The sequence below is a fragment of the Zootoca vivipara genome, chromosome 9 (assembly GCF_963506605.1).
Source record: "Zootoca vivipara chromosome 9, rZooViv1.1, whole genome shotgun sequence".
Classification (NCBI taxonomy): Eukaryota; Metazoa; Chordata; class Lepidosauria; order Squamata; family Lacertidae; genus Zootoca; species Zootoca vivipara.
The window spans coordinates 75303764-75320236 of record NC_083284.1 but is presented as its reverse complement, the minus strand read 5'-3'; the positions used below and the strand labels follow the sequence as shown (position 1 = coordinate 75320236).

General features: G+C 40.4%; 1 protein-coding gene across 4 annotated transcripts in view; it reads left to right on the top strand.

Annotated features, from left to right (window-relative positions):
• Positions 1 to 16473, top strand: part of RAB28 (RAB28, member RAS oncogene family) — a 79772-nt gene that overhangs the window by 19174 nt on the left and 44125 nt on the right. For all 4 annotated transcript variants that reach the window (XM_060279069.1, XM_035111945.2, XM_035111947.2 and 1 more), the window contains 2 exons: positions 2706 to 2794; positions 7234 to 7363. In XM_060279069.1, coding sequence (XP_060135052.1) covers positions 2706 to 2794; positions 7234 to 7363 — 219 coding nt within the window. The remainder of the gene's footprint in view (positions 1 to 2705; positions 2795 to 7233; positions 7364 to 16473) is intronic.

Sequence of the window (16473 nt, the reverse complement as noted above, 5' to 3'; positions counted from 1 at the left end):
GGCAGCATGAAATTGCTGGCATTTAATAGACCACTAAAATTCAGGGTCCCCAGGCACTCATAAAAATACAGTTTGAGCATTCAAGATGTTTCACTTCATGATGCAAAGAAACTATTTAGATGCCAGTTGTAGTACACTGCATGGAAAACGTAAAGAAGTAATTAAAAAAGAATGACAGAATCTTAAAGTTTGTTTCTAAACAATTGGGGGGTCTAAAACGAGTTGATCATTTTAATGTAATTCAATTTGCAAGCATAAAAATATTCCATTAAATGCATTTTCCCCTGGTGTGCTTAACAAACCAAAGCTGGAGAGAACATTTTCACTATGAAACTGCAGGGAGAATTGATAATGTTGCTGCAAGATTGAACTTTTATTATTTCTGGGATGTTTCAGGAAAATACATATGAAGTTGAATTGAACAGTGTGTAGGATTTTTGTGTGTGCTAAACCTCAGATGAACTTTTCTGAAAATTATGTTAAATAAATGCTAGTCTTAGAGGTCCTGAAAAATAATTCAGAATCTAGCCTTCAGCAGAAATTTGGGGAAGTTTTCTGGACTTTTCCAGATTTACTAACATTCAAACTACATAGATTTGTTGGATGTGGTATTGAATCTCAAATATGGGTGCATATTTTTTTTAGGAATGTAGAGAATAATCCTGTGTTGCCCACTTGGTTCTCTAGATGTACATACAATATGTATTATATTTTTAATAGCAGAATGTGGGCCAGAAATACATTTCTTCGTATCTTCCCCTCACCACCTCCAATAATAGCTGCTAAGCTTGTGTAATATTTTAAATCATTATTGAATTCTAGAAGGGGATTGAATGCTTGGGAAAGTATTTCTTTTCCTACAATTATTTTTCTCGCCAATTCTAATAAAATATTACCCACTTTCTTTATAACATCTGCACATTTCTTGTATTTGTGTTTATAAGAACACTTCAGTTGCTTTTTGGTAGAGTACATAATTTTTTTATTTTTCCAGATTTTTTCACAAGCTCCTCTTTGTACATGATAGCATAACTTTTTACGGTAGTTATGGATGGTAATGTTTGTTGGAGAGCCATAATAAGTCTTGTGCTCAAAATGTTTATGTCACAGAAATCCATTTTTGAAGATGAATGCAATTGTTATTTGAATAGCAACATTGTTATTTTTAAAGTGCAATAACTAGAATAGCAATTTCAAAAAGAAACAATAACTGTGATTGAACTCATTAGGAGCCAGGTAACAAAACTGCAGTTTCTTGAGAGCTGTGGGATATTTTGGGTTAATATTTTTGAAGATAACCCTTTAAAGTGAAAGTATTTTAAATACAAACGCTCATTCTGCTTCCTTTTTCATGAACCTTTGAATATTGATTTCAGCTCATATTTAGTACCTTTATTCTTGTTACGTAGCTTTGACTTTATTTTGGATTTATTTTGGATTTGGAGGGAAGAAGGTCTGATTCCAGGGACCTCTTTTCCCTCCCAATTCCAGTGGCCACAGTTGATGGTGTCAGCCAACTGTTTTGTATGGAAGGTCCTTCTTGTACTCAGTCTATTGCTCTATGCAAGGGTCTCTGCATTGGGATAAATGTTCTTGGATTTGTGGTACATATCTTGTAGCACAAATATTGTTGAATAGTTTAACTGTAAAATGATATATATTTAAAATATATTTAAAATTAAAACTGAGAAGGCAGAGGGCTCTTTCGGTGGTGGCGCCCTCCCTGGAACACCCTCCCTTCAGATGTCAAGGAGATAAAGAACTACTGTACATAACTTTTAGAAGACATCTGAAGGCAGCCCTGTATTGGGAAGTTTTTAATGTTGGATGTTTGATTATGTTTTGATATATGCTGTAAGCTGCCCAGAGTGGCACAGCCAGATGGGTGAGGTATAAATAATAAAATAGTTATTATTACCTAGTTTTATGCACCAAAGTGAGGTTTTAATTTTGCATTCCTTGAACACCAGCCCCTCCTGGTAACACAGCAAGCAAATTGGGGGGGCGGAGCTGTTTGCAGTGGGGGGGGGGGGCGGTGGTGGTGAGATAAGAATTGCTGTCAGAAATCCCCAGTGGGTTTGTGCAAGCCATTGGGCATTATTTAATAGCTCTTGGATCCTAACCATACTGTGTGCTTATCGTGGACACACACGCATCACACACACACACACACGTGCGCACATATGCTGTCTGGGTCCCATGTGATCCTTGACTTTTGTTTTTTGTGCACAGCATACTGACACTTTAACAGACTTGCGTTAGTTAAAATGATGTAAATAAGCAAACCAATATTGTAATGGTTTTCAAAAAGCATCCAGAAAAATATTATTAAGGAAAAAAAGCAAGAGGAGACGCAACATTTAAAATGACTGTTCAGTTTGTTTGTTTGTTTGTTTGTTTGTGTTTTTTTTAAAAAAACTATTTGCCAGTGTGATATGGGTGGTGGTGGTGCAGTTTGGGAAAAACATGATTAAAGCTCCTTTAGATGTTGCATTGCTCTCTGGATCCTGGTCAAATGCAAGGCATGGTTTGCTGTAGGCAGTGGCAAAGCCTACTGTTCATCTCTTTTATACAAGACAAATACATCAGCAACAGCACATCTGACATAGGTGGAACTCATGGTGTTGCTGCTGCAATATTCTGTTGTAAATCTCTGTAAACCAGCTATGTCAAATACATCAGTTATTTTTCTCCCCTTCTTGCAGGAAATGTAAATGTTACTCTTCAAGTATGGGATATAGGAGGCCAAACAATAGGAGGCAAGATGTTGGATAAATATGTCTATGGCGCACAGGTATGGTTAAAAAAAAATTATAAATTACTGTGGTTACTTATTGTTGGCTTTTCTAGGACCTTACTGTAAAAATGATAGTTTGCAGTAGAATTTTAAGAGGCTAGTAAAATGTAAACATCTGCTTAAGTTAAACTGTTTTGAACGTTGGTTTTGTAGACTGTATTTTTTTTAGCACAGGATTGCTTGAACAGTATTTCCTTTTATGAACGAAAGGTGCTAGTTTGTATATCCCTAACAGCTTTCCGAAACAGATGTTCCTGGCCCTGCATTGTGGCTTAAGTTGAAAATAGCAGTTTTCGTCAAGGTTATTTAGATATCCCCATGGATATCTAAATAGGCATAGTGGCTGTTTTGAGTGCAGATGCTTCCTGGGGAGCAAAGGTAGAAGGAGGAAATTAAGACCAATCCTATGCTATTAAATTCATTCAGCCAGCTGAGGTTCTAGGAGGGCAAACAAAAGAAGGCAACTAGGTAGCTAAATGTTTTTGCAGAGCAGTGAAAATGAACTGTGCTTTACAAGTAGGCAAATTTTTAAATTATCAATAATGCTACATACATTCTTTTCTGTTTAGAATAAGCATTTGAGACAGTGCACCTTCTGTTGTTAGTAAACTACAAAAGAACACTTAAATTTTTTATAGTACTGCTTTTTGGACAGCTTGATTTATAAATATGTACAATAAACACTTACTCAAACCCACAGCCCATTTTTATTTGTGATGAACCTATTTTTGTTTTGTTTTCTCCCTGAATAAAGAAGAAAATAGGTGGTTGAAGCCCAGATGAAACTGGGGGTGTGGCAATGTGTAAATATAGAGGAGGAATTGTTAATTGAAGAGACTGGAAATTGCACATTAGTAGAAGAAAAATGGGTCAACTTGTTAAATTTTAAAGCTAGTCATTTTCAGAAATGAAGTTAACAGATGTTTATTGCAGCTTACTCAAACCTGAGTCAACCTTGCTGCATCTCTTGAGCCACATGATGTTTTCCTACATAAGGCAAGGAAGCACTATAAAATGAGATTAAATTTAAACTCTCAATAATATGGTAAATTCACTATATGGAAGCAAATTATATACACAAAATTAAAAGCAATTGGGGATGTGAAATACTAGAAAATATGTTTCCCATGCAGCCAGTCCATAGAAATAGTGCCCATCTGTTCTTGAGGTATTCCAAATAAATGTATGTAGTTAGCTTTGATATATGAAGTATTTTGAGTGTTCAAACCACCTAATATAAATTATTTTAGTATCCAGTCTGGTCAGGTAGGTCATTATTTAGTATCTCCCTATTGCAGATGAGAGACTCAGGCTAAAAAGCAGTAGCTTGCATGAGACCATCTACTGAATTAACTATCACAATTTGAGCCCTAGAGATCCTCATTCATATTTAGCCATTACACTAATTCTATTACCATTTTAACTTATCAGATAACCTCTTTTCTTCCTCAATTTCCTTTGATTTCAGATTTGCTTCATTAAATTTCAATGCTGTTTTGTGCTCTACAACAGAAGTTGCTCTTGAATTACAAAAATATAGATGTGGATATAAATTTGATACCCAGAGTGCTGGTAACTTTGTGGACATCCATATTCTAGGTTAAGTTTAAATAGGACTGTAAACTTTATTTAGACTTTATTTTTTATACCTTAGCCTAGAATTTTTTTTATCATATCCCTTTGACATCTTCCATATATCTGTTTTATTGGGCGTGACTGATTCAGTCTGTTGCTACAATAAATAAACCATTGTCTGAACTATTATATTGTCAATTTCACACTATCATAATTTCAAGGTTAGAGATTCATAAGTAAGACTCTGCAAACTTGAACTAGGTGCTGTCCTGCTGATGACAGTGAAGAAGGAGAAGAAGAACTTATATGCTCAGCAGCAAGTAATGAGTCACAGCAGCCACTACACTCAGGCTAAATGACAGGAAAGATGAAGTTACATGGGCCGGAAGTAGCAATCCAAATTTAAGAAGTCCCAAGATCAGGGCAAGGAGTTCAGGACTGCACAGAAGCAACGGAGTTGCCCAGCTTCTAAATATAGGGCAGGGCGTGCTTACTCATGAAACTCATGAGATTGCCAAGTGTGTGGATGCTCATTGCATCAAGGAGGATGCGCCTGTTCCCAGTGATGGGAGCACTGCCAGGCCCTGGGCAAACAGGCTGTGCCCTCCCCCTCTGACCCTGGTTTTTTAACACCTAGTGGTGGACTAACACTCTCAATGGATTCCATTGCTGTACTCCTTTCCCAGTTGGGGGGGGGGGATGGCAGGATTGCTTCCTCAGCCAAGACAGCCACATCCTAGGAGGGGGATGAATCTGTCTGCTTCAGCCTCTGTTTCTTAGTTTCAGCCCTGCCTCCCAATGTCACCCTCCTGTTCTCCATCCTCCTTCATCTCAGCCTGCCACTGCACCTGGTGCACCTCAGGACTTGTTACATCATCTCCCCTCCGATGATGCCCCCCCCCGCTTTCTTGGTCTTTGGATCTGGCTTCATGGGCTAGTGCCTGTGAAAGTAGTGTACCAGATCAGAGGTCTCCTTCCAGGAGTGTTCATCGAGTCCATAGCCCTTCCAGTCCATACCTGCCAAGTCTCCCGCTGAAAAATGCGGGATCAGCAGCGGTGTGGCACCGGAAGTTGGGTAGAAGCAACTTCCGGGGCCGCTGTGCCCATGTGTGGGCACTGGAAATCGGGCAGAGCGGCACCGGAAGTCGCTTCTACGTATGCTCGGCGGCCATCTTGGTGGTAGCCGCATGGCGGCGGTCATCTTGGTGACGGCCGCCGCCATGCGACCACCACCAAGATGGCTGCCGGGCATGCGTAGAAGTGACTTCCGGTGCCGCTCTGCCCTATTTCCGGTGTCCACACATGGGCAGAGCAGCACCCAAAATGGAGGCTCCCTGGCAGGTAGGAAATCCGGGGGATTTCCTGGATTTTTCTCCATTTGGGAGAACAGCGGGAAATGGATTAAAATCTGGGGTTTCCCACGACAAACGGGATACTTGGCAGCTAAGCTCCAGTCTATCAGACACTGCAGCAGACTAACATGGTGATGAGTCTAAAATCTGAGTCATTTCATATTCCTCCTCTTCTTCCACCATTTCCAGCGCAGGTGGCATCTCCAAGATGCCACCCAAGGATGCAGAGGGGGGTAAGGAATGAATGCTGGGGGCATCCACATAGAAGACAGGAAGTGATCCTGAAATGCCATGGTGTTGATCTGTGCTTCAATTTGGAAAGGTCCTAGGTGATGAGCATCCATTTTGAGGGAAGATGAGTGAATAGTTGCACTTTGAGTTTGGTGCCCTCTGGGCAATGTTTACTTGCAATTTCTTTCGATGCAGTTTTAGCCTAGCTCAGGTGCTCTTGAAGGAGTTGATGCATAGCTGGTAGATCTTGGACAAAGTATTTCATGGTGGGGATCAGAGAGGGGGGCAGGGTCAATTGGAGGCTTGTGGACAGTTTCCATAGTTGATGGGAGGAAAAGGGACTGCTGGGTGGAAGGGTGGGGGAAACTCTTTAAGGGGAAGCATTGTGACCCAGTCTTCTTGTTGATAATTTACACAGCAGTGCAGATATTTCAGTATGGTGTTGGGTCTATTCTGTCTAACCATTGCCTGTGGATAATGGGAGGAAGACCACTTGAGCTTGATACCCAAAAGTTGCAAAAGGGCTTGCTATAAATGGGCTGTGAATTAAGGTCGCCTCTCCAATATACGGTATTCCCTGCATGGAGCCCATAGAGGCATAATATGTGTTGCACAAGCAGCTGGGCAGCCTCCTTGGCTGCTGGAAGGTGGCAAAAAGTGAGCCATCTTGCTAAAGAGGTCCGTATTACTAAAGTGGTAGTGTGATACTTACAGGGTGGCAAATCTACACTGAAAGCCATAGACAAAAATTTCCAAGACCCTGTGGGTATGGGGAGAGGTTGTGACAACCTTGTAGGCTTGCCTGGCATGTTTATTCCACAGGATTTGACATACCGTTCTACAACATGAGGTGCTTTGAAACACTAGAACTCCCTAGCCATGGAATGATGAGCCATGCATTGTCCAAAGTGGCTGGCTATGAATTTCAGAAACCACCAGAGTAGACTTGCCTCCCAAATGAGGATCTCAGTGTAGACACCTCAGTTATTCTTCTCCATTTGTCAATTACTTTGCTTCAGTGCAGTTTCAGCTAATATGATTAGCTGTAGGAGTGTAACATAACCCTTAAAGTAAGGAAACTCTTATTTTTTTCAAGGGCGTTTTAGAACATTTTCTGTGTATGTGTCATTTTAATGCTGCTGGTGGGGAACTTGTATGAATTAACATTGAGTAAGTTCAGTTTGTCTCATTTCTAAGTTCACATAAAGATAGATTTTTTAAAATATAAATTTAGACATCTTAACATACTGTGCTTTACATATATATTTTGCTTCTCAGGCTGTCCTCCTGGTGTATGATATCACCAACCAACAGAGCTTTGAAAATGTAGAAGATTGGTATAATGTTGTAAAGAAGGTCAATGAAGAGTCAGAAACTCAGCCACATGTGGCTCTGGTAGGCAATAAAAGTAAGTTGTTGAACTGTTGTTTAGCTGGAATGTTTTGGTGATCGAGCTAAGATGCAGGTCAGCAGTATATTCCATATGCACAGATCTATAGTACAACTATGTGAGCCTCAACGTTGCAGGCATTGGTACATGTGTGGTCCCTTCTATTTTACTGGCACCATTGTTCATTGATTTTGGCAGGCTCTGGCCCGTAGAATGTAATATTTCATGCATTAGACCAAATGGGGGTGCTATGTTGTGACAGCAATCACAATGTTTAGTCTGCTGGGGGTTATCACTTCATGGAAATAACCTGCTTCAGTGATTAGCAGCATGACATTACCCATAAAACTTGGAAAATGTTGCCAGTATGTTTTCCTTATTTTCCTTATACAAAATGGTTGCATTATTATTCACCTTCCTTTTTCTTAAACTGTGCTCAATAAATAAAACATAGCCTTAATTCCTAATAGGGAATTTTTAGCCTATATTCCTATTAATAAAAAGAATAATCTTTTGAGAGATGACTACAGCACATCATAATAAGGAAAACCAAACAAACAAGCCACTACCATGAGGAGCTTAACAACATAGAGGCAATTTAGTGTCATGGAGGCAAGGATAGAATGGTGGGGCAAAAGCTATGTGTTAAGTCACAAGAACACTGTCAGGAGCTGAATTTCCCCTCAATCATTTTAGGAAATCCTAAGGTTTGGTATTGCCCTTATCAAACAAGGTTTGGTCAATTGGCTAGTCAACTATTGGTCATATATTTTAAAGTAACAATTTTATGAGAACAACAGAAACACTTTTTTTTACTCTACAGATATGACAATTGGCCCATTGCAGAAACAAAGTAATTTCCTGTGTCACAATATACAGTAGTACCTTGGTTGTCGAACGGCTTGGCTCCTGAACAAATCAGCTCCTGAACGCTGTAAACCCGGAAGTGAGTGTTCTGGTTTGTGAAGGTTTTTGGGAAGCCGAACGTCCAGCATGTCTTTCACGTCTTCCGATTGAATGCAGGAAACTCCTGCAGCCAATTGGAAGCCACGCCTTTGTTTTCAAATGGTTCCGGGTATTGAACGGACTTCCGGAATTAAGTAAGTTCGAAAGCCAGGGTACCACTGTATATTGTAAAACATTCTATGTCACTGTTGATTACAGTAGATTCTAGGGTACTGCTCAACACAGTAGAAAAAAATATTCAGTAACTAGCCACCTGCAACAGAATAATTTAGCAGATTGAAGAATAGCCAAGTAAAGAGCACAATAAGTGTTATGTAACTTACTATAACGGCATAACAAATGTGAATCATTCATGGGGGGAAAAATCTCTTTGGTTTTTATCCTGAAACTAGGCTCAATAAATACAAATGCAGTATAAATAAATAAATTGTGGATAATGAAATTAAAGCAGAAGGCAACACTGATGCTTAATTCAGTACCTTCAGTTATTTCAGTGGCTGTTTTCTAGATTGCAGTCCAGCCCTTCACAGGAGCCTTACAGAGCAGATGGGTAGATCATGTACAAGAAGGAATTCTGAGCCATGACCTTTGCCATCGACCACTTGTATTCCTGTACCTCTTTGGAGATTCCTGCAGTTTTAGCAGGTAGCCAGTACGTAAGAGAAGCTTTGCTTTGCTGTTAGGTTTCCCTCTTGACAGCCTCAGTGCTGAGGGGCAAGCAGCTCTCCATCGTTCCTGCCCTTGACATCATAGCTTTAAAAGTAAGCTGTCATGGACACAGTGATATTCTTGCTTTCATAGGCAATGTTTGATTATAATCAAATAATAAGTGGTCAATTTTATAGTATTTCATCTGTAAGTTGACTGAAATGCCAACGCTAACAAATCGTTCAGGTGACGTCTCTTACATTTACAGACTGGAAGATGCGCACTGTCTGCATTTATCACTGGAAACTTTTTAGAAAGTAATGTTTGTTTAGGTTTTCTTTTCCCTCCAAATTCCACAAACGATTGGAGTGAGGCTACAGAAAGGGCAGAATGCCCAGCCATCACAGTCCCTCCTAACTGCAGCATGGTACAAATGTATAAAGGCAGCTTTTGATTTTCCTAACTTAGTTATTTGAAATATGTGAATATTATTAATATGTTTATAGTTCTGTTCCCTGTGTGAAGTCTTGGTCAAGGGCTTTCAAATGCTATCCTTCATGCCTTTTGTTTCCTACTGTTATCAAAGCACTTGAAAAAGCTTGATACAAATTTGCATGAATGTGATTTCCACTATGCAGAGTTTGTTCTGTTAATTTTACACATCACTCAATGGTAATATTTTTCCTTGTGGTGTGTAGAGTGGTGACTGTGTGTTTTCTTTAATTAGAATCTGTTTCTTCTTGTCTGCTTATGGAATCTTAGTACCAAAACCAAGTAGTCCACTGTCCTGGAAATAAGAACTAACATAGCTCTGGGTCCCATTTTAAAATGTGCATAAATCTCAACAGTAACTGTTCTGTACAGACACAGTACATACTTGATGGCCTGTCATGATTTTAAATGTTTATGGTGGACGGAAAGTATTTATACCAATCTTGTTGTGGACTTTCATTTCTTGCAACTTTTGTGGTTTGCTGTGATTCTGACATAATTGAATTGTAAAAATGGGAATACACCTAAAACCCCACCAGGGTATTATTTCAATTTCTGACCTTAGGATATAGAGTAGCTTTAGAAGGGATGTAAATCACTACTTGGCAATATTAAATTTGCTTAACATCATCGTCATCAAACTTTATTACGGTCGCAGACCAGAATAATATACAAACATGTGAATAAAATAAAACACATAAGACTTAAAGAGGAGAGGGATAAAAGCTATTAGTTAAAAGTGGTTATTACTCACATGAACTTAAAGCAGATAGAGAGAAAAGACAAGCGGTTGAAAGCGACTATAAGGGAGGAAACATGAAGCAGCACAGGCGTTGCATTATTTGCTTAAGAAATGATTTAACATTATGAAGTTCAAGCTGTATGAACCTGGGCTCCTGCTCTGTACTACCTGTACTACCCTGTGCTCATCTGGTACTACTGCGAAGAGGAGTTGGGAAAGTCTTGCTTCCATTTTTTACTAACTATAGCTAAAAGGTACAGTGGTACCTCAGGTTACAGGCGCTTCAGGTTACAGACTCTGCTAACCCAGAAATAGCACCTTGGGTTAAGAACCTTACCCCAGGATGAGAACAGAAATTGCGTGGCAGCGGTGCGATGGCAGCGGGAGACCCCATTAGGTAAAGTGGTGCTTCAGGTTAAGAACAGTTTCAGGTTAAGAACGGACCTCTGGAACGAATTAAGTTCTTAATCCGAGGTACCACTGCACATCTGAAAATAGGCAAATGCTGGTTAGTTTTAATAATTGTTTCCTAAAGCATGGTTTTATGAGGCTGGCTTGCTTTAGGTTTGGGATGCAATGCTAAACTGTGTTTAGTCAAAACAAAGTGGAATTTTCTGAACACCTTGCAGCTGTGCCAGGAGAAGGCAAGGAGATAATGTAAAAGCTTGAGGCTCATGCTTGATATGGCATTTAGCCATGTTAATATGATTAGCCTGGATGCAGGGAAGGGTGCCAGGGGGGTGCAGTGCGGCAGAGACGCGCTGCGCCCGCCCACCAGCCGTGGCGGGAAACAGGGCGGGGGGGGGGCGCCGGAGCGATCTCCGCACCACGGCGCCAGACATCCTAAAGACGGCCCTGCCTGGATGAGACTGGGAGGAGATATCAGAGCCATCTTCAAATATCTAAAGGGCTGTCACATGGAAGAGGGAGCAGGCTTGTTTTCTCGTGCTGGAGAAACCTCTGAAGGGTTAGACCAATGAATTCAAGTTACAAGAGAAAAGATTCTGAATAAACATCAGGAAGAACTTCCTGACAGTAAGAGCTGTTCAGCAGTGGAATAGACTCTCCTTCATTGGAGGTTTTTAGGAAGAGGTTTGGATGGTCATCTGTCATGCATACTTTAGTACAGGGGTCAGCAAACTTTCAGCAGGGGGCCGGTCCACTGTCCCTCAGGCCTTGTGGGGGGCCGGACTATATTTTGAAAAAAAATATGAACGAATTCCTATGCCCCACAAATAACCCAGAGATGCATTTTAAATAAAAGTACACATTTTACTCAAGTAAAAACACCAGGCAGACCCCACAAATAACCCTTCTCAATCCAGCCCATGGACGATCCAGGAATCAGCATGTTTTGACATGAGTAGAATGTGTCCTTTTATTTAAAATGCATCTCTGGGTTATTTGTGGGACATAGGAATTTGTTCACCCTCCCCCCCCCATATAGTCTGGCCCACCACATGGTCTGAGGGACGGTGGACCGGCCCATGGCTGAAAAAGGTTGCTGGCACCTCCTCTAAACAGACACACATAGATTGCACTGTAAGTTTCCCAAATTACCTGCTAAAGACACCCCCCCCAATGTCCCCTGGTATGTGATTTTTTATATCTCAGTCTTGAAATAAATTACCAGGGTGGCATACAGTACTAAATAAAAATGCAACAACAGTATTAAATACACGAGAAGGAGAGTACTTATATTTTTTACATGTCACTGGGATTTTGTTCCCATCTCCCTTTGTGTACTTCCAAAAGGCATGCTAATAGCATTCACTACTAGCTGCATTCATTCCCTTTGCAAAAAGTGAACTTTCTCAAAAGTTGCCGTTTCCTTACTATGCTGTCAGATAGAAAATTGATTTGACTGGACAACTGAGCTTCCGTTATGCTCTGAAGATTTTCTTTTCACTATTCACTTGTTGGAGGTCAACTGCTTGATTATGAAGTGGTGAGCCATTATTGCAGGAAAAATGGGGCTTAGAAATGCTGCAGAAAGTTGTTCTAATGAATCAATCCCATAAATATTTTAATTGCATTGCAGTCAATCATTATGTTGCCATGGCACTTAGAAGATGATGTAGTGGCTTGCTCATCATTATCCAGTCTACCTAGAGCTGATCTTGAGGACTTTCCTTTCTTCCAATACAGGCTCCCCACCCCACCCAAGTTCAGAAAATAAAAGAACAAGTTATACTAATTTCAGCTTGAAATCTATTTCTATTTAATACCATTGACTACTATGGCAAAGTATTGTCACATACGGTTTTCCCCTATTTGTTCCTTGATCCTGACAATCTCAATCAGTGTTTCCTCCCTTTATCACATCTATAAGCAAAACATGCAAGTGGCAAGTCAACATTCCTGCTGGATAAATTGTGCCCTAAAATTAACCCATAGGAGCTGCTGTTACTTGATTTACAGCTGGCTGGTTAGCCTGAGGGCAGTTGTTATCAGCAACTTGTAGAAGGGGTAGGAATTATCGGTCAGCATTGTAGGGTGGATGGAAGAATGATACCTTTTCTCACAGATATTATCCAGATCCTTTCCTAAGCAGAGTCCAATAAGTCAGGTTTTTAAACAGCCATTGTGATGGATGGGCCTGAAAAGAGAGTGCATCAGTTCTAATTAAAAATGTTGATGGTATATTCCACTGAGTGATGATTAATTGATGCTGGAGTGCTTTCTCTGAGCAGGAAATGTTGTACTGTTGTAGTGTGAAGTTTAAAGGTTACATTTTAATGTAACTCATAAGGTTAATGCATTGAACTGCCTATTCTATTGGGATAACTTAATTGCTCTTAAAACTGTAGAGTTTAGTTATTTCTAGGTACTCAGTAAAAATTTACCAATTTCTGCACAAATAAGCTTAGGAGTTTTCAAGTAAACTGGCTTGTAAATGCTATTTTTTGTTTGTACTGAGCAATGAATTTTTACACTGTGGGATAAGACAGCACTACTGGATTGCGATAGATTGGGATATCCTCAAAAACAGCTTAGACTCCCTTGTTTTATAAAAGAAGAAAACTATAACACTTCTGTGTAAATGTATCATACAATAATGTTTTGGATATCTGCAAATGAGTTCTTTAAAATTGATATCTGATTTGATTTTCTGCTCCATTCCACAAATTAAAGTCCCAGCGCAAATTCCCTGTTTGCGGTTTAACATCAGTATACTGGCTGGAATCTGGGGTCAAGGATTGGCTTTGTTGGGAACCTGTTGAGATCTAAAGTCCACCTAGCCCTGCTGCTAATATACTTACTGTTGAAGAGAGCACCTTCCATCTAGTGAGTGGAGAAAGGAGTAGGAGCAGTAAGCTGCACATACCTTGTCTTCCCCCTTTGGGAGAAGTGAATGATAAATAACAATAGTAGCAAGGAAGTGAGTGTATCCTGAGACAATCCAATAGACCCCCCCCCCCAAAAAAAAACCCTCCATGGAATTCCCTCAGTCAGTAAACTAGGTACAGGGGGTCATTTATGATACGGTTACCAGATTTTTTTTCAACTTCAATGGATTTTGTATGGGGACTGATTTGTAAATCCGGGGATGTCTGGTAACCTTAATTTATGATGTTCTAAAACAGTGTGACTATTTTAGTTCTGCAATAGTACCCTGGCTCACATGCATGCATTCAACAAAAGCCTTTGCTTATACCTGGGAGTTAAACTGTAGTGTGTGGGGGTTGGGTGGGAAGAAGTCGCTTCCACCTCACAGCAGAGGCGTGTTGCGCTCTGGCCTCCCGGGCACAATTCCTCCCACCTCGGTGTGGGTGGGACAACATCCCGCATCACGGCGAGGTGTCCCGGCCACGTCACAGCACCGAGGAGGCTCGGGGGCATGGCCGGGACGATTTAAACCCCAGCACGACACCATTTCGTTCCCTTTTGCCTCGCGCCACGGTTCTTCCACCCTCCCACCCCTTTTTTCAGGTTTCACTGTTGGCCTAGCTTTGGACTTCATTGGGTTGCCTATTTTGAAATGGGGGCCAGGTAGGAATTTTTCCATTTGACAGATTGGCATTGGCCACTTGGTTTTTGCCTACCTCTCAGCAATCATTACACCTTTGTAAGGTTAGGCAGTTAGGCATTGGAATAGCAGTGTGTGTGTGTGGGGAGGTGCGGCCATCACCTGCCCCTCCATGTTCTAGGGCAGTGGTCCTCAACCTTGGGCCTCCAGATGTTTTTGGCCTACAACTCCCATGATCCCTAGCTAGTAGGACCAGTGGTCAGGGATGATAGGAATTGTAGTCTCAAAACATCTGGAGGCCCAAGGTTGAGGACCACTGTTCTAGGGTATTCCGTTAAAGGAATCCGGGGGTCTGGATCTTGTCCAAAGCCTGTGGAGGGGCTTGGGCCATGCCAGGGAACCCAGGGGATGCTCAAGTTTGTGCACGTCGGCAGGACTCCGCCTTTGGGGTTTACCCTTTCCAGACTTTCTGCAAAGTGGGCCGGAAGTCAGATATAGTCTTGTTTGCCAATGCCTAAGCTAATACCGCTCACATTCTGTAATCAATAAAGTTGTGGCCTAAATTACGCCCACTAATATTAACCTTAATTACTGTGTCATCTTGTCTTTATTCTGGGGAGTGGGTTTGGGGGGCCTTGAGGCGCAATAAGGAAAATGCATGACAAGGTCAAATGGTAAATGTAGATTATTTACTGTTGGTTTCTGCGTGTGAATTAATTGTAATTAGTAGTGGATGATGATTACTTAAAAACAGGATGAGGGAACACTCCTTTTTGGAAAACCAAGATTTTCCATATAGTTTTTACGGTCTGTAGAAATGCTGATAAAATATTTCATTGAATGATAACTAACCTTAGAAAGCATAATATGAAGCATGATGATGTTCATAGAATGATTAGATTCATATAGTGGTGTTGGTATGTTTATGAAGGACGCAATCCAACAGAAAGTTCTCCTTTGCAAGCTCCACTGAATATCTCTTGTACAGTTCCCATTCACTTTAATAGGGCTTGTATAGGAAAATTACTCAGTAGATTGGACTGTTTCCAATATGAGCCTTTCTCAGATTAGACCAGGCTTCTTCAAATTCGGCCCTCCAGATGTTTTGAGACTACAGTTCCCATCCTCCCTGACCACTGGTCCTGCAAGCTAGGGATCATGGGAGTTGTAGGCCAAAAACATCTGGAGGGCCGAGTTTGAGGAAGCCTGGACTAGACCCATGGCTAACTTAGGTCCACTTATTTCAATGGGTCTATTGAGTATAAATTAGTTGGAGGCAACCCATTGTGCTTTTAACAGCAACAATAAGTCTAAGAAACAAATTTGCTTCAGAGTTTGGGATGATAGTCGCAGATATTCCCAGTCCTGTGCAACGCCCTAACAATTGAGATTCAGCTAGCGCCTTCTCTGCCAGTTTTTAAATGCCTGTTGAAAACTTTCTTATTTCACCAGGCCTATGCAGGCAAGTAAGAGTACATCCTCCACAATGGTCTACTGATGTTTGCTTTTGATTCTTTTGCTTTTAACTTGTCTTTTTTATGATTTTACAGTATGGCTTTATGTTTTTATATTGTAAACCGCTGTGATGATAGTTTTGATACAGTGGTATATTAATGTTTTTATAAATAAAATAAATACCGGTAGGTAATTCTACCTTTGTGTTTAAGAAGACATGTTTTCTGGCAGCATTGTTCAATGAAGAGCTTGTACCATGGAAAGCCGTTAATCTACTGTGGACAGAAGTGGAATATAGAAAAGGAAATAAATCAGAAAACACGTGAATGTCTCATTCAGTAGTCAACTGTGAATAATATTGTGTTGCCTAACTGCACCAAAATGTTAGTTTCTCCAGTAGCTAGGTTAATGATTCTTGGCTTTAAAACAGAATGGTTCATTGTTATCCATCAATTAAAAGAATATATTCTATAGTCCTTTTTATAAAGTTGTTGCCTATAACAAGGGCATAAATAAGAGTTATATTTATTATCAGCTGAGCTTGGACATAAAATTACATTTTTCAAAACACATTTAGCACGGTTTTGGATAATTGGCATTAACCCTGCACAGTGATTTGGCTTTATGGATTCAAGCATTATATGTGGTTGCACTGCTGCAGCAAAAGGTTAAGTATTAATGGAAAATGTTCACAGCTCTTTTACTCAAAGAAAACATGTTACTTGTAAGTTTTCTTTTGATTTTTACTTTTACAGTTACATTGAATGTCTTCATTCATTTAGCCATCCATAAAGCAAATATTGTTGCACATGCAGTGGATAATAAGTCTTTTTAGGACTACTTGTGTGGCATGTC